Genomic DNA, 20485 nt, shown 5'->3' with positions numbered 1-20485 from the left:
ATTAAATTCAATAAGTTTGTTGGTCTAGCTGGAATGTCGAACATATCTACAAGTGTTTAGATTATGGTGGGGTGTTGAGATAAGATGCCAAAGCCAATCATGATCGAGGGATAAGAGATAAGAATCTTATCATGATAAGGTATCTTAGGGTTGAGATAAGATGCCGAGGCCAATAAGGATTGAGTGATAAGAGATAAGAGTCTTATCATGATAAGGCATCTTAAGTAATCTAAAACTGGAAAGTTAGCCGCCATGATAAATGAATAATGGCAAGTTTAACCGAAGGTGTAAGTGTATAAATACAAGAGGTTTGTCCCTTGTATTTATGTTTGAGAATATTAGTTTGTAGGCTAGTTATATTAGTTAAATATAAATAAGCAACAAACATAAGAAAAAGTGAACATATACAATGGATATTCATAATAGAATAGCTAGATTACAACAGTAAACATTATGCTTTTATTTATTTGACAGCTTCACCGACTTTCCCTGGTTTACAAAAAAACACATACACATTTTAGAGTTTGAATAAGCGTTTCCATAGGTTGGTTGTTTGTAGAACTAACTTTTGCAGCATTTTCGTTCAGTCCCTTGTTTTAGTCGAATATCTTTAAAATATATTAGTTGATCTAAAAAGTCTATAGGAAGAATTCAAGAATATGCTACAATCAAGACAGGGTAACCTTCAGTTAATCGAAATCATGCGCTTTCAGTCCTAACTTATAAACCTCTTTCAACTTACCGGTTTTCGTTAGTACATTGAAGTCCGCATCACAACCCGGATTCAAAAATCCTTTTCTCTTTGAGATTTTTAGCGACCTGGCTGGGTTGTTAGTTATCGTAGCAAGTGCGTCTTGAATTGGAATTTCTGTCCACTTGATCAGATTATGCACACAGTCCAACAAATATGTAGCTGAGCCTGCGATGGTTTCCGTTCCTTCCAGGTGTAGCAAATGCCCCTTCTTTTCTACACTTTGATTGCCTCTTTTATAGACCCCATCTTCGAGACCTATCAAGGACATTGCATCAGTAACTAGAATGGCTTTATTTGGGTTTGCATCGTATGCCGCTTTTATTGCACTTGGGTGAACATGGATTCCGTCAGCAACCAATCCGTAGTAAGGTATTTTTTCGCTCGGGAGTTCGTCTCTCGTAGCTGAGATCAATCCTACCACACCAACATTTCTTGCTGTGTATGCTGGCATGGCATTATACAAATGTGTCATCATAGTTGCACCATTATGAATTGCCTTCAATCCTGTCTCAAAATCCGACATTGTGTGACCTATGGAAAAAACAACTTGGTTGCTTTTAGTTATCTCTGAAATAACTTCTAAGCAACCTTCCACTTCTGGGGCGGCAGTAACTATAGCCGCATATTTCTCAAAATCACGTCCATACCTTTTAAAGAGTGATTGATAGCCGTCTGTCATGGCAGTAAGTGTTTCGGGAGGATGGCACCCTTTCTTTTGAGGTGATATAAAAGGCCCTTCAATGTGTACCCCAAGAGAGTCTGCCTTGGTTGGGGAACGTGTCTTCAGTCCAAGAATATGCAAGACGTCATTATATACATCACTGAAACTTGAGGTAACTGTTGGACAAATACTGGTAACTCCGTATTTCAGCAATTTTTCCATAGAGTCATTATATTCTTGAACAAATTCCAGTCTTTGCTTCTCTCCAGAAAAAGTTGTTGAGAAATCTAGACCAAAACATCCGTTTATCTGAATATCTATGAAACCAGGCGAAACAATATTTCCATTTAAGTCTATCACCTCGATATTTTCGGAATCAAAACCTCCTTCTGGTTTCTCAACTATTATCCCTAATACAGTGTCAATAAACAAGTCATCTTCTTTTAGTTCTGAATTATCTGCTAGAAGACAGTTTGTCAAATGTAAGTATCTTGCCATTTTCCCAGGTATCGTGTTTGTTGCTCCTTTTATCGTACAACACGCTGGGGATCAAGAAACACATCTACGTCTGAGACTCAAACGGTAAATTTCTTCGACACATGCTCTTTATATTCGATTATATGAAAAACGTTTAGGCCACCCTAATTGAACAGTGTTGCTAGTGGCTATAAGAGTGAGTTGCATTCCAGTTCAAATTTGATATGCTTATGTTGCAATTTATTGTCTCTGTGCTTTGCCACTTCCGGAGAAACTCCTCGCCCTCGATCAACCCGTTATCTACTGTTGCACTTTTCCACAAATCTCACGGCCAATGTTACACTCGCTCAATCTTATCAAATACAAGTTATGCCAAACAAACGCTCCAAAGCCGAGCACAACAGACGGCTTGTGTCTCTGAAAAATATACTCAAGACATAATTGTTTAGGTTCTACCTGAGCAGGCTTCTAACTGACAGGCTTGGGTTGAGACTACAGAGACTAATCTTGAAATTCTGGCAAAATTTGCTGTATCACCATCGTTTCAAAAACCATAGTCTATTTGCAAGGTTTGCTCTTATTACGCTGCACCGGTGTTGTGGGTGTAATATATCTTAATCCATGAAAGTATGCTAGCCTTGAATAGAAAAAGGCACAGTAGCATAAACGAGGAGACTGTGAACAAAAGAGAAAAGAAAGATCCCAGTGAGCGAATCAATGATTATGAAAATAGTGACAACGAAACGAACACTGATCGTGATACTTACTTTCGAACATTAGTTGGGAATTTCTTCATTGTGGGGTTCGAAGGAACTACAGTGACAAAAGAAATTTCCATTTTAATCAGCAAATATCATGTCAGTAGTATCATCTTGAGTGGAAAGAATTTCATCAATGCGTCGCAGGCCAAGAGCTTGATCCAAGACTTGCAAACTATTGCGAAAAAGTCCGGTTACAAATATCCACTCATTTTTGTTATAGATGAAGAAGGAGGCATGCTAAACTCGCTTTTTGACGGTGATTATGTCACACAGTTTCCGGGTGCGATGTCTATGGGTGCAGCTGGAATAACAGACCTTGCATATAAAGTATATCGGGCCATGGCTAAAGAGTTGAAATCTATTGGTTTTTCAATGTATTTAGGTCCTGTTTTAGACATTTTGAAAAACACATCAAACACATTCATTCAACAGATGATTGGAGTTAGAGCGTACGGCTATGATCTAAAATCTACATTGAAGTTGGGAGAAGTTGCAGCGAAAGCCTTCAAAGATGAAGGGGTTCTCAATTGTGGTAAGCATTTTCCAGGGTACGGATCTGCAACTATAAATTCGAATTTTGAGCTTCCAATGATATTTGAGTCAGCAGACCAATTATTTGAGTTTAACCTTGTCCCATATATCGAACTGATAAAAGAGAATTTGTTAGATAGTGTACTAGTTGGTGGATGTGCAGTTCCTGGCGTTAACAACAATGACTTACATGCTTGTTTGAGTCCAACTATAGTCACAAACATCTTACGAGAAAAGCTGCAGTTTAATGGAGTGGTGATTAGTGAATGTCTTTTGCTAGAAGCATTAGACCGAAATTTTGGTGTTGTTCAAGGATGCATTTCTGCTTTTTCTGTTGGCTGTGACCTTATCATGTTATGCAGTAATTTTGATATCCAGAAACAGGCAATTATGGCACTAAAATCAGTCATAGAGGATCAGTTGATAAGCCCTACTATCGTTAATAAGTCTCTAGAAAGAATTCAGAATTTACAACAAAAGCTTCCTAGTTGGGAAGAAGTTCTAACTACACAATTTTTGACTCCAGATATTTTGGCTTATCATAAACTTCTTTCGAAGAAAGCGTACGAAAAATCAATCACGTTGATAAGAGATGCTGGAATGCCTATAAGCAAGTATTTGAGGGCAGGTGTGGAAAATGAGAATACAGTTCTAATGCTTACACCTTTGATTAGTCCGTTATATGAAACCGTGGATTCTAATGGAGTGAAAACTCATATAAACAGTATAGTGTCGCATGATTATGGTAACTTGAACTTGAATTATGGAGAGGATGTTTTTATAAAATTAGGAGAGTTGCTTTCCAGTTACAAACCAGGATATAAGGTGCTCCACACAAGTTACAACTCTAATGGACTAACTTCATTTCACGAAGAGCTGATTCTGAGATCAAAGGTAATTTTATTTTTTTGTGCTGAAACTACGAACAATCTCTATCAGGTTGGTGTATCGAAGCATGTATCAATGCTTTGCAACTCTATGGCAAATAAGAAAAATAGTTTAGGGAGATCGTTGGGGGGCAAGAAAATGATTATCATAAGTGTTGCTTCTCCGACCGACTTTCTTTATGACATTAATCTTGGAGGGTCACCTACAGGGTACATCTGTACCTATGATTATACCATTAATGCGTTATGCAATCTTCCTAAAATTTTGTTCGGTGACTTCAAAGCTACAGGAAAGATACCAGGATTGTCTACGCATGTACTACAAAATGGAATTGTACAAAATTCAGATAACAAGCATAGGAAACATAGTTGGTTAGTCGAAACTTTCAGCTATAAAAGAGATTGGGAAAATTTGATTAATTTGCTAAAGAATAACAACTACCTTGATTATTCTGTAAAGGACACGTCCTTGACAAGCCTCAAGAGGCTGCTGTTTGATACAGAAAATCATCGCAGCTTTGTTGTTCGAAACACTAGCTCGAACACTATTTTGGGAATATCAAGCGCTTGGGTATACTCCAGTAGTGATCTACAAGTGGATGGGAAAAAGTTGAACGTTGCAAATTTGATGTTTTTACTAGTGGATAAAAACAAAAGAAACATCTCCATCGGAAACCACTTGTATTCTAAAACTATAAAATACCTTTTCGAAGAACGTGCCTGCGGTAAAATATACTTAGGGCGCAATTTTCCGAAATTTACGATTGTTAATGATCTGCTTTTAAACTTCACAGAGGAGAATAACAATGCACTTAATTTTTTCAAATCCCTTGGATGTGATTTCAGTGGAGAAACAGTTATTCCAGAAGTCAAGGGACGTTCGAGCATCAAGCCGACAAATCCTTTTACCATAGGAGTAGAAAATTCGAGCCGAATCAGCGTTAACACCCTTCTTGCAGGTTCCATGAAAATGAACAAAGGCGACGTCAATGGTCAGGCAGATTATCAGGCTCAAGAATATCCTCTAGAACTGAAAAATAACTCTCCTTCAAGTGGCACCTTTGGCGGTGGAAGAATTGAATTTCTGCCGAGTAATGAATTAAGTAAATTACACGATGAGTTTACCTATAGACTGTTAAACAGAACTTTGAAACGACAAATACGTTACCTAATGAGGCTAGACGACATTTCCAGCTGGCAGGTTGCAGAAAATCTTGTTCGTCAACTACAAGTGGTTGGAATTATGTTCGATATTTGCAAAAACCCAGGAGATATACTCTCATCACAGAAAGGTAAGCATAGCAGCTCCAACTTTTACAGCAGCGAATCTGATCTGTACAATAATGATGATGTCAGCCAGCTTACCGAGTTTGCCAACAATAGCTATGAGGTATATCTAGAACTATACAAAGATTTCTGCTCACAAAATGATGATACACAGTACTTTGATGGTTCGGGAAATCTAGATATCATTGTCGCACTTGAGCCAACAAAAAGATATGTTGTCGGAAGTTTAGTTGTCTTTAACGGGAAATCTAAGTTTTCAAAGTTTTACCCGTGTCTTGAGTCATTAGGTAGCGAAAAATTGACGAATCAAAATGAGTATGCATGTATCACAGGCCATTTTATTGATCCATTATACACAACTCTTTCAGAAGTGTTCAAATTGGGTCTAATATGTACAGCATTAATGTATGTGAAAGGTCAGTATAGGAATTGCTCTGAATGTTTTATTACGGACATAGATGAGAAGCAAATTAGAAGCTTACACGACAACGGGTTCAAAACCGTTGAAAAATACTACAATTACTATTCTGTTATAAGCGAAGAATAGTGGCCGTTTTATGTATATTAGTTTATATTAATCGTATTAACAAATCTAGAGGGCTGCTAACCAGACGCAGCATCGTTATCGCATACTAGTAGGCAATTATTGTGCTCTCTGAGGAACGTACTTGGGATAGTTGAGCTTATTGGCGCTTCTAGGGTTTTTTGCAAAATTTCATGCTTGGCTTTGCCGAATACCAAGATAATAACTTCCTTGGAGTTATCAAGAACGGTTGAAATACCAACACTCAAAGCGTATTTAGGGACCTTTTCAAGGCTGTTACTGAAGAAACGCGAGTTAGCTTTGATCGTAGAATCCTGAAGCTTAACTTTACGTGTTATTGAGTTTCTACTTGAACCTGCTTCATTGAATGCAATGTGACCGTTGGGGCCAATCCCTCCCATGAAAACTTGAAATGGTGCATACTTGAGAATTTCCTGCTCGTACTGCTCACACTCGTTTTTATAATCTTCCGCAAGACCGTTAAGAATATGAATGTTTTCTTTTTTGATGTCGATGTGATTAAAGAATTTTTCATACATGAAGAAGAAGTATGATTGATCGTTTGTAGGTGGAAGACCACAATATTCATCCATGTTAAAGGTAACGACATTTTCAAATGACACTTTCCCCGCCTTGTACAGCTCAATTAACTTTGCGTAGACTGGCTCCGGAGATGAACCGGTGGGCAGTCCCAACACATAAGGTTTTTTTTCAGTTGGAGCAAACTGATTGATGGATTCTGCAATGTGTTCAGCAACAAAATTTGCTGCCTCTTCTTTAGTTTGGTACTCTATTAGCTTAGCCATGATTAAGGGTGCGCAAAGGGCCGTAGTTTACTCTCTAGATATTTTTTAACATTTTAAAAAACTTACATCAGAACTTAACTTTGTGAATATAAAGATCTTTCCAGATAGATAAAAGTTCCTGAGGTCGTTTGGTTTAAGCAGGGCCCAACGTCTTCGAAGCTCTTGCTTGACAGTTGCCCGGTTGAGAGAGAATTTCATAAGTGCCGATTTCTGTGTTACAATTTGTGACCCTCACCCTCAAGCCAATGTTGCACTCGCCCGACTAGGTAATCGTCACAGGGAGGGTTGGCGATAAGCTCTTGAGAGCGCCTGGCATCTCAGCTCCTACCATTGGAGGTAGGGGGAGGGGGGTAGGGGCGGCCGTGCAAGGGAGAGGATCGAGACAGAGAAGGAAGATTGCAACCGTTCATGAAGTAGTTTCAGGGCATACACATAAAATTAGAGCGGATAAGTAAAGGAACGTAAAGGTGTAGCTACACAAAAATTAAACGACTGCATGATAATTATACCGAGTTTTTCTCGGATTCTGATTCTTCGAAAGTCAAAGCTTTGACCTCAGAGTAGTCGATCACGTAGTTTGCAAACTTTCTTGTAGGAACCTTGTTGTGGAACATGATGTCCAACTCTTCGAAACTTCTGTTTGCTGTTTCTGGAAGTCTGAAGAAAGCCCAGACGCAACAGACTGAAGAGAACGCAGCAAAGATGAAACCGGTTTTACCACGCAAGTTACCATTTTCTGGGTTTAGCATATATGGTAAAGCAACAGTGGCGGCAATAAAGACAAGGGCCTGAACAGCGGTGGCAAAAGCAATGGTTTTGCTTCTCAATTTGGTGGAAGGGACTTCACCGTTCAACACAAAACATAAGGCACCAGCAGTCAGCTGATAAGCGAAGGACCAAATCAACATCAAGGCAGCTTGGGTTTGTGAAAGAGAAGGTCTGCTTAGATAGTTGCTTGGAATGTCCAAAAAGCCGATGATGAACAATAGGATGGTGGTGAAAGTCAAACCTGTGATGTACAAAGGTCTTCTACCAATGTAGGACAAAGAAACACCGGTGAGTAAGGTGGCAACAAATCCGATGGCAGTTGAACCAAGAGACAAGTCAAAAGCTCTACTGGAAGCAAATCCGGCAAGCTCAAAGAAATACGTGCTGTAGTTCATAGCAAAAGGAACACCACACAAGACTTGGATGATATAAACGATGGAGCAGATTTCGGTTCTTCTGAGGTTTGAGCCCTTGAAGATGTCCCGGTAAGAAGTGGTCTGTTCCATTTCTCTTTCCAATTTGTCGGTGTCCACCACCAAGTTCAATCTTTCCTCGATAATCTCGTCAGAAACAGACTTGGATGCGATTTGTCTGATGGCCTTTCTGGCGTCGTCGATTCTTTCATGACGGACTAACCAATAAGGCGATTCTGGCGCAAAAGGTAGTAATATGAGAATAATGACAGGCCATGCCCACTGAATTGCAAATGGGATTTTGTAGGCCCACTCGGTTGAGTTAGATGCGAAGCCATCAGAAACACCGTTGGCGACAAACTGGCCGATGACAAAACTCAAGTTGGACATGGCGGTCAAGATCCCTCTCAACTTAATCTGGGCGACCTCAGAGGCATAAAGAGGGCCAATCAAAACCATGCACCCCCATAAAATACCGGCTAGGATCTCACCTGCTGTCAAGACGCCAAGCGAAGGAGCAAAGAACTGCATGAAGATCAATCCGATACAGCCGACACAGACGACACTGTATGTGAGTTTTCTTCCATACCACTCAAGAGGCCAAGCAATACCCAACGTACCAATGACCTGACCGATAGGGGAGCCCATACCAAGGGCGGTTTGCCAAGATGCTGCGATCTGGTAAGTGCCGTCACTCTGCAGGTTTCCAAATCTCTTTTGGAACGCAGGCAACGCATAGAAGGACGAGATGATCTGTCCATCGTAACCTGCCATCACAACACCTAAGCAAAACACCGCACACCAGAACACCTCAAGAGGGTAGGTCCTTATCGCCTCGAGAACGCCAATCTCTTTCTCGACACGGGCCAACGTGACAGGATCATGGCCAAGCGCTGCTTCGATTGCGGTTTCCTGAACCCCAGCACTCTTTTCGTCGCTGATGGTGTCTTTCATAGTCTAGATATCTTTCTGCTCGGTACAAGTCTCGCGATCTAAGTCAATTGTTTGAAGAACTTTTGCAGTGCGAGAAGAAGCTTTCAAACTTGCCGTCAACAAAATAAGAGCCAGAATTTTGATTTGCAAAACGTTCCGTCTGACTAAGTTTATATACCTAGCGGTATCTCGAGCAGATGTGGGGTCGTAGAGGCCACTGGCGCCAGCCGCCACTTTTGCAGATAAGGTGGCGAGCCATCCGTGGGGTCCGTCGCTGTCGGTATTCCCGCTACTGTTCATCCCACCCGTCGTCTTACCCGTTATCAGCAACGATTAACGGAGTCACCGAGGAGGGAGAACTGCAACACTACGCGGCTGTCACAAGCGGAAAAACACCGCCGCGGATAAGCGCAGCCGGCGAAGGCGCAAGCGCTGTTCCGACGGTGTGGGGAAAGTGCAACACTGGAGCCCGGAAGCCAGGTGGGAGCATTTGCGGCAGAGAGAGAGAGGTAGTGGAACGGTCAAGGAGCATGAAGGTCTAAGTAGATACATGAGTACATAATTAAAATAACGCATATAATTACAGTAGCCTGATTTTCCAACCCTTGGCGTTGCAGAGAAACGCAAACGCGACGAGGGAAGCGTCGAAGGCCGCCGTGAGCAGCAGTTGCGACACGGCTGGGCTGCAGAACTTGTAGAGCCAGGAACGGGCAATTGTCCAGAAAGACCGGCCCTCGGCAAACTCGTACCTGAGCGCCAGTAGGGAAAGCTCCCCAAGGAAGTAGGTCTCGAGGTTACATTTGCCGACGACGGCGAGAGCGTTGGTGACGGCGAGAGGCAAGTATGGAATGGCGACCTTGACAAGAAGGTACTTGAGGATGGTCCAGCCATTGGAGGCGAGGACAAACGTCGGTGTCCACAACGGCTTCGAGATTGGCGCATAGTTCGGAGCGACTCTGGCTAGCAGGGTCCCCGAGCCAAGCAGACCTGCGCCGAGCAGGAACACCTGTGTGTCTGTGAAGCGGGGGCTGTTCTGCATGAACCATGACCCGGACCAAATCGTCACCGCCGTCATGAGGGCGCCGAGAAGACCCTCCGGGTCGAAGTCGGCCTCGTACTGGCGGCCCTTGAAGAAGACGGCGTCGAACTTTTGCTGTGCCGTCTCTGCCTGGACACCGAAGGGCTGCCGTCTGCGGTCGGCAAAGTAGACCGAGAGAAAGTACCACAAACCCGTAAGCAGTGCCGGGAACGCCGGAGAGTTCCGGAATTCCGGTGACACGACGTTGTTCAGCAGAATCGTGCTTAGCCCGTGTCTGTGCAACACGCCCAGCGGACGGAACTTTTCTCCCTCAATGAAGGTCGGGATGGCGTTGAACGCCATCCCGAGCCCGACAAGCTGCAGGCTCTTCCGCACGGGGACAACCCTCTCCGGCCGCAGAAGCATCCCGCTGATGAAGGAGAAGCAGGGGAAGATCGTGTCCGCGTACCGCATGCGCATTTCCCCGTACGAGGCGTGCTCGAAGAAGGGGAGCTCACACGACTCCGTGTTCTCCATTTCGAGGATGGTTACCCCGCGGAAGATGTCTATCGTCTGCAATCTCTGCATTTATCTGTAGTCCGAGTGTCGTCGGTCCTGTGTCCCTTTGGTGTTCCAAGAAGCCGTTTCGGGTGCTTTGACGGGTTGAAAAGAGCGTTGCACCTCCTGCCTTCTTTTCTTCCACTTGTCTCCTTTCTTGACGGACACTAACATTCCGTCAACGAGCCCCACGAGCCCCTGCCATGCCATGCCATGCTGTCCGGCGTTCTGGCCCTCGACCCCGATTCGAAGCCGTCCAGTCAGCCTTTCCCCCGCGTGCAGTGTAACACTAGCCGACCCGCCCCGCGTCTAGTGTTGCAGATCGGCCGGGGCCGCTCGCTATCTCGCTCCATGTACAACAGCAACACGATGATCTGTTACATCGGGGCGTCGACACGGCAAGGTGTCACAGCAGAGGGTGACAGTGCCATTGCCGAGAGGCCATGGCTACAATTGACCACACAAGAAATTGCAGCTGGGGCTGACCGTTGTTATCCTGGTGCCTCCCGCTGTTCTCGATCCCGACAGGCACACACACACGCCCACACGACGCACATACTACACAGGTGCCATTCACAGGCTCGCTGTACTACACTGGACACACAGAACACGCAGGCGGCAACGATTGTTTTCCACCGGTACACAGTGTTTCGGTACGGAGCTGGAGACTGCGATATTTAGACTGCACCTCTTCCTTGCTTCTTGTCTGCAGGTGCCATACCTTCTTCTCTCTTCCTGTGCTTAGTGGCGCTCTGTCTCCTTTGTCTCTCTGTTTGTTTCCCTCCTCCGCCTCCTCCGATCGTGTCCGTCCCCAAAACTGTTCATATAACGAGCATTATACCATATCATATGATCACGACGTCTCTGGTAGACCTAGAAACAAGTTCCGTCGCCCACACCCCAGACTGCCAGCGGACCAAAGGAGATGACTACTCTCCGTCTGCGTCGATGAAGGAGACGCCTGTGCTCATCTCAACCAAAAACGTGCCCGACTCGTCCTCGGAGTCGCTGTCGGGCGAGGAGAACATGAACATGGATGACCTGCAGCAGTCCCTAAACGCACAGCTTAAAATAGCGGAGATTGAAGACGATTTTGATGTCATTACAAGGCAGTTTGAAGACTCTATCTACGAGTCGCTCGAAAAGTCTAACAGCTGCATGCTCCCCTGTTTCAACGTTGTCTGCGAGCAGGACTGTAACCCTCGGGGATCGTTCTGCATTCTCGACATCGGAGGATCGACCTTGCGGGTGTCGATCGTCAACTTCCTCGATGATGGCACTGCCGAGTGTCTTGTCAACGAGTCGTGGTCCATAGAAGACAGCAACAAACACTTGGATCGCTCGTTCTTCAGATGGGTCACGCAAAAGTTCAAGTTTCTCGTGGACGACGACATGTGCAGCACTCTGAAGAATTCAAGGGGGAACATCAAAGTCGGCATTACTTGGAGCTTCCCCATCATTCAGCACACCGCCTCCAATAAGGGTATTGTCTCTGATCTCGGCAAGGGCTTCTCTGTGTGTGATGAGTTCAAAGGAGGCGACTTAAAGGATATTTTTGAAAACTGCTTTGCGGATGGTGGCATACCGATTGAGATCTACTCGATCGTCAACGACTCTGTCTCTGTTTTCGTCACCGGTTCTTACTTCAACAATGCCAAACTCGGATTGGTGCAAGGAACAGGTATCAACTCATCCTTTCTGGTCGACCAGTCACTTGCAGGAAAGCAAAAAATAAAGTTTTTGAGAAACACAGATTCCGATAAGAAGGTACTTATCAACACCGAGGCTTCATTTTTGGGCTACCACCTACACAAGTATGTGAGTGACGTTGACAGAGACATGAACCGCTTGTGGAAAGTAATGGGTAGCGACGAATACCCTCCTCCCCACATGACGACAGACACATACGGCGTTTTCCAGCCATTAGAGATGATCACCTCAGGAAGATATATACCCGAAATCATCAGAAGATTTGTTGCTGAATACTTCTCAGACACAGCTGTTCCTGAAGCGGGCTCAGAATACACCTTATCGGCGGAACTGCTTGCAAGCTTGTACCGTTGCAGTGACCCAGAGAAGTTCAGAGCGGAGCTGGGGAAATCCCTTCCGCTTGACAACTTGAAGGACGATGATTTGGTGATCTTGAAAACCATCACCAAGGCAGTGATATACCGTGCCTCCATGATACTTGCGTCCTACATCATTGCCATGGTTCGAGTGGCAAAGTTCACCCACCTCGAGAAGTTAGAAATATCCGTAGTGGGTTCCATGCTCCAGTATTTCCCAGAATACAAGGAGACCGTGCTGGGCATTCTGGACAGCAAGGCCGTACAATCCCACAACATTCCAAAAATATCCTTCGATTTCATCAAGGACAGCAGCATTTACGGGGCAAGCATTGCTGCATATGTAAACCAGGAAAGAATGGGCCTGTGATTAGATGTGCCGACGTCGCACGAAGGACCATTACATGTAAGTACTGCATTATATATGCCATCTTTATAGATAACGAAGGAACCTGTAACGACCATGGAGACCTGCTATGCACTGCGCTTCTGACCCAACATCCCTAGCCAGCCGGTCACCTACCTGCTTCCCCTTGCTTCCCCCGGAGAAAGAAATCCGAAAATAGACAGAAGCTATAAAATGGTCGATTGTTCCGCTCCGGTGCGTTTGCGGCCTCGTACGAAGGGAAAGCATTGTGGAGAAAAAAGTTGGAAAAGTAAGAACAGCCAGAGACAAAATATGGGGGATAACATTATCGGAGACCACAGCTATGGTGGCAGTGATAACAACAACAGCATTAGCAACAACAACAATGGAAACATAGACAGTAATAACGCTGCCACGAGCAACACAATAGACGACGAATTTGCGTCCTTGTTCTTGCAGGAGCTACAAAACACAAGAGCAGAGAGTTTGAAAAATATTCCGGCAAGTGTCACAGAGACTACAGCTGTCACTGGTCGCAACCACTCCGAGGTTGACTACATGAACTCGATGGAGCTTTCTGCCAGTCAGACAAACCTGGCTATGAAGGGGGCTGCGAGTTATGCGATGTACTTGCCAATGGAAACCACTTTCAACTCGAGCTTTTTGGACCTCAATGAACTATACTCACCCGGTACACAGCAGGTAGCCCTAGAGTCTTTGATGAAAGGCAGTGGGATTGGTGGTGCTGAAGATGGGGTTCAGGATGCAGGGTTGACGGGTGATATGATGGATCAGCTTAGAGCAGGCAAGCCATCTTTCCAAAACCCGCTGTATAATCATGGATATCAGCAAATTATGGAACCGGGAAAACAAAAAGAAATGATAGACAGCGTACTTGACATTGCTACTGAACAGGGTGATGATGTTAAGATCAAAAATGAGCAATATTCTCCAGTGAAGGAGCCAACAGTGGGGGGCAAGGAAGGCGGTAAAGCAGTCAGTACAGAGAGCAGCTCCGAGAACCAGGTACTTCAACTGATATCCAACAACGTCCTGGCTTTGATGGAGGTGAATACAGATGCGCAGACAACCAGCGAGAACTTTCCTTTCAATACATTGTGTAAGGGAAACATTGCCGGCAGACTATATATCAATCCTGAGTCTTTTGTGAAACTTTCTAAGCTCCACAACATTGCGGCACTGATGGAAGAGGCCAATTCCACACAGTTGTTTTGCTACAGAAGGAACTGGATTTCCTTGGATTTCAGCATGAACTTAAGTTTTTTGGAAACTGTCAAGAATGAGAGACCGTTTAAGAAATTGTCGCTCCATTTATCCTCGAGTTTAAGAAAGCGTGACAACAAGGACAGCACCAAGGTAAGCGTGATTACGGAGAAAGAGGAATTTATGTTTCATAAGGCTGAAGTGAAAAATACTGAAAATATTATACAGGCCAGCGAGTCAGAGGTAAGCATTGAGTACGACGACTTGGTGAAAATAGCACAGCACGACGGAAATGTGCACTTTCTATGGGACCAGATCAAATTCAAATCTGCAACAGCAAATAATCGACATGATGCAGCCAATAAATACTATACAATTGTTCTCGAGGTAAGGTTCCACAATTCCCAAAACGGTGGTAACGACACCATCGTGCTTACCAAGAGATTTGAATCGCATCAAATCATTGTCAGAGGCAGAAACCCCAGCTTTTACTCTAAGAAGGGAGACATCTTGATCGGCAAAATGAAGAAGCAGAGCTCAAGTCGAGCCTGTAAGGCTGAGGTGAATCACAATGAGTCGACAGACTCTGCGCAGTTTACTCCAAACCTAAAACTTGCCACACCAATTGAAAACCTTCGAACAGACGCCGTAAAGACAGTGAGTCCCGCCGACAACGATTACAAGCTACCCATAACCGCTCTTGGAAACACCGTGGTAAGTGCAGGCGGCGGGTCAAACAAAAGTTTCTCGAAAGTCAAGGACGACAACGACCGACATTTGGCTTTGAAGGAGAACAAGGGTGGTTCCAGCTACCAATATTTCAGGGTTACGGACAACTACTACCTTCCGCCAGTTGACGTAGGCTACTTCCCGCACTACGTCCACCACAGCAAGCAGGTGCTCAAATCGAACGCTGTTTCTGCGGGAATGTCTCACGACCAGGAAGTCAGAGAGCAGTACAACTACTATATGTAACTGGTATGGTGGAGAGACCCTGACCCCGCCTAATGAAGGGTGTCTTGTAAAATTTTGTAGTGTACAGTGAACAAATAAAGAGTAAAAAAGTCTTCTCATTGGACTTTTGTCGCGGTTAGCTTTCGTCTCTGAATGATGAGAGAGGGAGGAGGGAGATCGAAATAGGAGATGTATTTTGGTTGTCGGCAGAGGAGGAGCAGTGGGGAACTGCAGAAGTGGTATTGGAGTTGTAGTACAGAACGCAACGCAGAACACAACATAATGACATCTAGAGAGGATGCAAACAGCACACCTGTCTTTCTGGACAGAATTGAGGTGATAGGTATAGACGGATACAAGAAGAAATACGTTGAGAAGGTTCTATCACCATTGCTTTCTTCTTCAACCAAAACACTTGGAGAGTTGTCATCTGAAAGTGAGAAGACCCTCAAAAGTCTAACTTTCCTTGGCGGTTTTGAGTCCGTGGACATAAAGTTTGACACTGATACCAAGTCTGCGAACAAAAAAGTCGATCTGCTTGATGAACCGTTGACCAGTGTGTACGGCTCCATCAATGCTAAACCACTCAAACCAACTGCGTTCAGCATCAAGTCCATCCACAATGATCTTGGAAATGCGTTTGTATCAAGCTATCTTAATAGAAATGTGTTTGGTAGCGGTGAGCAGTTTCAATTGAACACATACTGGGGATTATTCGACGAGACCAAGTCCGTTGACATTCTCTCTTCGACTCCAATTATTGACACTTCCCTAAGATTATTTGGTCATTTGAACGTTCTGAAATCTGCAAACAAGCTGTTCCAGTCCAACCAACAGGCAGCCACCTCTGCAGAACTCGGAGTCATCAAACAAAAGTTCTGCAGTCGCTCAGGCGCTTTATCATCATTCTCAACTGGATTAAATCTTGTTAATAGAAACATTGGCCATATCGCCGACAGTGCAAACGATGAAGTCAAAACATATGCAGGAGATAGCTTGAAAGAGGCTATATTTTTCAACTTCGTTTCTTCAAATATGTCATATTTGACAAAATCCCGTCTCACGTTACCACTAAATGGATTTACAATCTCATTGACCAATGAAGTTGCAGGCGTCCCGGCATTGTTAGAGAAGCTACAAGATGAACACCAAGAAGACTCATTTTCGACAGACAGACAGGATCAGTTCTACAAAGTGGGATTGGGGCTGGACTTTGCAAAGTCCATGTTCAGCAACCAGCTAACGTTTTTATCTAACTTCAAACTGGGTTCAATTATCAACTTTGCCTCATCTACAGGTGGGACCGTCCATTTTCAAGATAAGTTTTACCCTCTTGTAGCAGGATACGATAAACCACTGATGCCATCCAGCTCGGTAGGATCAGGATCGTTTTTGAGTTATAACTTGGGTTTTAGTACAAAAGTTGGTATTGTCAATGTGGATCAGCCATTACGCTTCTACTCATCGGTAAACGGTGCAAGCGTTTCCAATGAGTTGGCCGGACTAGAAAAGTCCGAATTGCGTGAAATTTCCAAAAACTGGAAACACGGTTTAGACCTTGGTTTGCTCTACTCTAACGGTGATGCCTCTGCCAAATTGTTCTGGCACAAACCTATAGATTCCTCGAAGAATAATGTGGGGAAATTTGGATTTGAGGTTGATATTGCAGGTGCATGGTAATGAACATCCTGAACCTCTCCACATATATTATTTATTATTTACCCATTATTTATTTATAAACGAAGCTTTCCTTCTGCTGTTTCATAAACTAGAATATTTCTATTTTACTATTACTCTCTCACTCATTTTCAGCGGTGGCTACGTCACATAGCGTGGGTGACTGATAGAGCTTTCAGTATCGCCAATCGTGATCTTAATGTTTTTCTCACGATGCTAGATTACATTATGAATCTTATATAACAGAACTAAGTGGTTTACACAACAAATACTTATTTGTTTTGCAATAATCTTTCCACATCGGATAAGCCGTTAATTTTGAGTTGACTGAGTTTTTCACTGATGGTGTCAACCATATCCTCGATCTTGACAACATCACCTTCGTTTTCTTCGTTTTGGCCCAACACCTTAATACGAACCTCTCCCTTAGGGTATTCCTCCTTACCTAAGATTACAGCAATAGGACATCCTGATTTTTCAGCAGCATCGAATTGCTTACGAGGGTTTGCCTTCTTCTTGTATAAGTACTCGGACTCAATTCCAGCATCCCAAAGCATGCCTGCTATATGCATACGTTCGCTGAGGAATCCATCCCATCCTTCACCACCTCCAAAAGCCATGATATAAACTTGGGTTGAGGTTGGGCGAATCTTGTCAACCAAGGCTTGACGCTGTTTTATGAGAGAGAAAATTCTCTCAACACCAAAAGAAATACCAACACAAGGGATACTTGGAGCCTTCTTACCCTTGGAGTTCGATCCAAGGAACATTCCAACTAAATTGTCATACCTACCACCAGCTGCAATAGATCCAACACCGACGTACTCGGAAGCATCATCATCATTGTCCTTAGACTTCTTTGCCTTAGATTTTGCCTTTTCCTTCTTCTCGTTGGCACCTTCAGGCGGAGCAGATTGCTCCGTAACTGCCTCATAGATCACACCGGTGTAGTAATCCAAACCACGAGCAAGGGACATATCGAAAGAGATAAATTTATCAACTTTGAAAGCTTCAAGATATTCGGCCATAGTTGCGATTTCTTCGATACCTGTTTTAGCAGATGCATTGCTCATCAAAGTTTCATCTGCTTTAAGTGTTGCCAAAACATCCTGGATAGTACCGTTGATTTTGACGTAAGTACCAATTTTATCAGCCACTTCCTCTGGCTGATGCTTGTCTACCACCATTTCCTTCTTTACTGCTTCCCATGGAGATTTGTCCAGCTTGTCAACAGCAGAGGAGATCTTACGTACATCTTCAGCCTTCACACCACAGACTTCAAAAATACCATCCAATATCTTTCTGTGGTTGAGCTTAACTTTGAAATCTTCAATACCCAAACCGACTAGACCGGAACATAAGATTTTCATCATTTCGGCATCTGGCACCATGCTATCGTATTGCCCAGCAACATCAAAATCACATTGGTAGAACTCTCTCATTCTACCCTTGGTCATTGCTGGTTGATCTCTTCTATACACCTTGGCAATGTGGTATCTTTTGATGTTGGAGATACCATTCATTGCAACGAATCTTGCAAAGGGAACGGTCAAATCATATCTCAAGGAAGTTAGTTCACCACCTTGGTCCTCCAAGTTGTAAATGAGCTTCGAGTCTTCACCGTACTTGCCGGACAAAATTTCTCTAAGCTCAAAAACAGGGGTATCGATAGTAACACCACCGTGGGATTTGAAAATACTTGTCAAGTGATCAAAGACTGCAGATCTGACAATCATGTCTTTGTCAGCCCAGTCCTTAGTACCCTTCGGAGTCTTGAGGGTGAATGCTTGTTGTTCTTGTTGCTTCTTCTTCGGTTTTTGTTCATTTTTCACTGCTGGTTCAGCAGCTGCAACCGTAGCAGCTGCAACAGTGTCTTTGACAGCTTCAGTTGACATATTGCGCACAGGGAAATAAGAAAGAAAAAAACGAAAACAGCAGACTTTGTTATGTGCAAGCCAAGATAGCTTCATCTGTTGAAACTGTAAAAGCTGAGGGGAGATCACATACTGGTTCAAGTTATCAAACAGTATTGTTCCTCCTCCTCCAGTTGCAAGCCAGCCGAAAGAGGTTGAGGAAAAATTGAAAAAAAAAAAATGAGAAAAATGGAAAAAAAGATTAAAATGGCGAGCAGCCGGTCACGTGGACTGGTACAGGTTACAGATTTGTGGGATATAGAAACATATATTGATAGAGGTAGAAGTACAGAAGAAGAAGGTGATAGACTAAAAAGTACAATAGAGGAAGATAGTAGCCTAGACAAAACGGGAGGACATAGCTTCGCTTCCGTTTTCGAGATAGCTTTGTCTAGAGAAATAGAGATCTTCGAATTTGCTCAAGATGTTGGCACCGATCCAGGTTTCTAAGCCTCTGTCCATGTTGTCCTGGTTGAGGTAGCTGCTGATCTGGTAGTCCTTGATATATAACCTCAAGTCACCAAGAACTGCTTCTTCCAAGCCTGGAATGAAGGACATGTCACCCTGGATTATCAGATTGTTCAAAAGGTCAGAGTAGATTTGATTTGGGCCGCCAATGTTCTTTAACGACTTGAAGATCAACTGACCGAGACCTTCCGATTCTGGTGTTATGGAGGATGGGATCGAGGCAGACGTACCAAAAGTATTTATGTAGGAGTCAAATGGCTTGAAAATTGGTTGGATGAACGAGTTGATTTGCTCGAGTCTTTCCACGGTAACGGATTTGGCATTGTTTGGCGTCTTGAAGATTTTTCCATCGATGGAGCTAGGGGATATGTCAAGAATGGATTTTTTGAAGTCATCCAAGGTTTGGGAAACAGCGAAATTTCTAAAACTAGAGGACATTTTGTCGATGTTGGACAACTTAGAGTAGTCGACTGGCAGCAAGTCAGATTCTTGGACACCGCGTTTCTGGAAGTAATCGTTTATGAACAGATTGAGGTAGTTACCAGCAAAGGGAGACTTGCAGATACCCTTTCTGATAACCTTACCGTTGGAGATCGGTGTCACAGAAAGATAGTCATTTTCAAAATCGACAATGATACAGTTGTTTGGTTTCGACATGGCGTACGCGGTACAGAGCTGTCTCTCAAGCATAGAGAAAATGGGTACCTCTAACTCTTCAAAAACAATCTCCGAGAATGTGGCAAGCTGCTTCTTGTCAAACCACGCGTTCTGTGCAATTGCAAGTGGTAATTCCTTGAAAGAGTCAGAAGAGAGATTCAACGACTCGTAGACGTAGTTCAACAAGGGCGCTGTTGCGTTGCTGTTGTAGAATATACCTTCGGAAAACAACGTGTAAAGTTCGTCGCCATCAGCTTGAGGTAAGATCGGATCAAAAACGTAGTTCTGTTTGGCTGTGCCGCTAGAATTCCCGCCAGAGGAGTACACCGGAGCGATGGACACATCAGGTGTGTCTTTGGAGGAAAGCGACGCCTGTATGGACGTAGAGTTGAGGTCGACGACCACTGCTGAGTACTGGAACCTGGACATTTCTGTTGCTGTGTACTGTCTCTGAGAAACTCTGAAGCCGCTGACTATCTGCGACTGAGACCACTTGTGGCAGTCATCTATTCTTCTTTCTGCACATCAACAACCTCGAGAAAATGCGGTACTGGTACAAAAAGAGAGCAGAGCGAGAGCGAGCGGTGAAAAAGACCAGAGCGGAACCGTGTTGATGCTGTTTTTGAGCCTGAAGCTCAGCTCAGTTCAGCACCGTGCATAGAGCAGATCGTTTCCGCCTATCTCTAACGCAGCGAACCATCACTATATACCAGCAGCCATGTCCGTTCCGCCAAATAGTACCTCCACACCATCTCCGTCCA

The 20485-nt window shown here is 43.9% G+C and overlaps 11 protein-coding genes across 11 annotated transcripts; 5 read left to right on the top strand and 6 right to left on the bottom strand.

Annotated features, from left to right (window-relative positions):
- Positions 1-469: 469 nt before the first annotated feature.
- Positions 470-2062, bottom strand: PICMEDRAFT_14788 (hypothetical protein). Its single transcript, XM_019160533.1, has one exon. The coding sequence runs from the start codon at positions 1911-1913 to the stop codon at positions 690-692; it is 1224 nt and encodes a 407-aa protein (XP_019020436.1). The 5' UTR covers positions 1914-2062; the 3' UTR covers positions 470-689.
- Positions 2063-2671: 609 nt separating this feature from the next.
- PICMEDRAFT_24953 (hypothetical protein) lies at positions 2672-5773 on the top strand (the record flags this gene model as incomplete). The annotated part of the gene is made up of 3 exons (XM_019162371.1): positions 2672-4949; positions 5253-5406; positions 5455-5773. Coding segments are annotated over 3 exons (2751 nt in total), but the record flags the coding sequence as incomplete, so codon positions are not given.
- Positions 5774-5898: 125 nt separating this feature from the next.
- On the bottom strand, positions 5899-6838 carry PICMEDRAFT_14786 (hypothetical protein). Its single transcript, XM_019160532.1, has one exon. It carries the CDS (start codon positions 6706-6708, stop codon positions 5962-5964), a length of 747 nt encoding a protein of 248 aa, XP_019020434.1. The 5' UTR covers positions 6709-6838; the 3' UTR covers positions 5899-5961.
- Positions 6839-7087: 249 nt separating this feature from the next.
- On the bottom strand, positions 7088-9167 carry PICMEDRAFT_14785 (hypothetical protein). The gene has a single exon (XM_019160531.1). It carries the CDS (start codon positions 8841-8843, stop codon positions 7212-7214), a length of 1632 nt encoding a protein of 543 aa, XP_019020433.1. The 5' UTR covers positions 8844-9167; the 3' UTR covers positions 7088-7211.
- An 80-nt stretch (positions 9168-9247) lies between these two features.
- PICMEDRAFT_14784 (hypothetical protein) lies at positions 9248-10533 on the bottom strand. Its single transcript, XM_019160530.1, has one exon. It carries the CDS (start codon positions 10264-10266, stop codon positions 9403-9405), a length of 864 nt encoding a protein of 287 aa, XP_019020432.1. The 5' UTR covers positions 10267-10533; the 3' UTR covers positions 9248-9402.
- On the top strand, positions 10520-11163 carry PICMEDRAFT_99210 (hypothetical protein). The gene has a single exon (XM_019165145.1). The coding sequence runs from the start codon at positions 10612-10614 to the stop codon at positions 11077-11079; it is 468 nt and encodes a 155-aa protein (XP_019020431.1). The 5' UTR covers positions 10520-10611; the 3' UTR covers positions 11080-11163.
- Positions 11164-11697: 534 nt separating this feature from the next.
- PICMEDRAFT_14783 (hypothetical protein) lies at positions 11698-12992 on the top strand. The gene has a single exon (XM_019160529.1). It carries the CDS (start codon positions 11791-11793, stop codon positions 12832-12834), a length of 1044 nt encoding a protein of 347 aa, XP_019020430.1. The 5' UTR covers positions 11698-11790; the 3' UTR covers positions 12835-12992.
- A 63-nt stretch (positions 12993-13055) lies between these two features.
- Positions 13056-15147, top strand: PICMEDRAFT_14782 (hypothetical protein). The gene has a single exon (XM_019160528.1). The coding sequence runs from the start codon at positions 13144-13146 to the stop codon at positions 15028-15030; it is 1887 nt and encodes a 628-aa protein (XP_019020429.1). The 5' UTR covers positions 13056-13143; the 3' UTR covers positions 15031-15147.
- A 144-nt stretch (positions 15148-15291) lies between these two features.
- PICMEDRAFT_61726 (hypothetical protein) lies at positions 15292-16689 on the top strand (the record flags this gene model as incomplete). Its single annotated transcript, XM_019163463.1, has 1 exon — positions 15292-16689. One exon carries the CDS (start codon positions 15292-15294, stop codon positions 16687-16689), a length of 1398 nt encoding a protein of 465 aa, XP_019020428.1.
- Positions 16690-16712: 23 nt separating this feature from the next.
- On the bottom strand, positions 16713-18669 carry PICMEDRAFT_14781 (hypothetical protein). Its single transcript, XM_019160527.1, has one exon. The coding sequence runs from the start codon at positions 18579-18581 to the stop codon at positions 16959-16961; it is 1623 nt and encodes a 540-aa protein (XP_019020427.1). The 5' UTR covers positions 18582-18669; the 3' UTR covers positions 16713-16958.
- A 218-nt stretch (positions 18670-18887) lies between these two features.
- PICMEDRAFT_14780 (hypothetical protein) lies at positions 18888-20167 on the bottom strand. Its single transcript, XM_019160526.1, has one exon. It carries the CDS (start codon positions 20151-20153, stop codon positions 18939-18941), a length of 1215 nt encoding a protein of 404 aa, XP_019020426.1. The 5' UTR covers positions 20154-20167; the 3' UTR covers positions 18888-18938.
- Between the last annotated feature and the right edge of the window lie 318 nt (positions 20168-20485).

The sequence above is a fragment of the Pichia membranifaciens genome (assembly GCF_001661235.1).
Source record: "Pichia membranifaciens NRRL Y-2026 unplaced genomic scaffold PICMEscaffold_1, whole genome shotgun sequence".
NCBI lineage: Eukaryota > Fungi > Ascomycota > Pichiomycetes > Pichiales > Pichiaceae > Pichia > Pichia membranifaciens.
This window is presented reverse-complemented; position numbering and strand designations above follow the sequence as displayed.

Bases quoted from the DNA above. Each gene is read 5' to 3' on its own strand.
- PICMEDRAFT_14788 (XM_019160533.1), bottom strand. From the start codon at position 1,913: ATGGCAAGATACTTACATTTGACAAACTGTCTTCTAGCAGATAATTCA.
- PICMEDRAFT_14786 (XM_019160532.1), bottom strand. From the start codon at position 6,708: ATGGCTAAGCTAATAGAGTACCAAACTAAAGAAGAGGCAGCAAATTTT.
- PICMEDRAFT_14785 (XM_019160531.1), bottom strand. From the start codon at position 8,843: ATGAAAGACACCATCAGCGACGAAAAGAGTGCTGGGGTTCAGGAAACC.
- PICMEDRAFT_14784 (XM_019160530.1), bottom strand. From the start codon at position 10,266: ATGCTTCTGCGGCCGGAGAGGGTTGTCCCCGTGCGGAAGAGCCTGCAG.
- PICMEDRAFT_99210 (XM_019165145.1), top strand. From the start codon at position 10,612: ATGCTGTCCGGCGTTCTGGCCCTCGACCCCGATTCGAAGCCGTCCAGT.
- PICMEDRAFT_14783 (XM_019160529.1), top strand. From the start codon at position 11,791: ATGTGCAGCACTCTGAAGAATTCAAGGGGGAACATCAAAGTCGGCATT.
- PICMEDRAFT_14782 (XM_019160528.1), top strand. From the start codon at position 13,144: ATGGGGGATAACATTATCGGAGACCACAGCTATGGTGGCAGTGATAAC.
- PICMEDRAFT_14781 (XM_019160527.1), bottom strand. From the start codon at position 18,581: ATGTCAACTGAAGCTGTCAAAGACACTGTTGCAGCTGCTACGGTTGCA.
- PICMEDRAFT_14780 (XM_019160526.1), bottom strand. From the start codon at position 20,153: ATGTCCAGGTTCCAGTACTCAGCAGTGGTCGTCGACCTCAACTCTACG.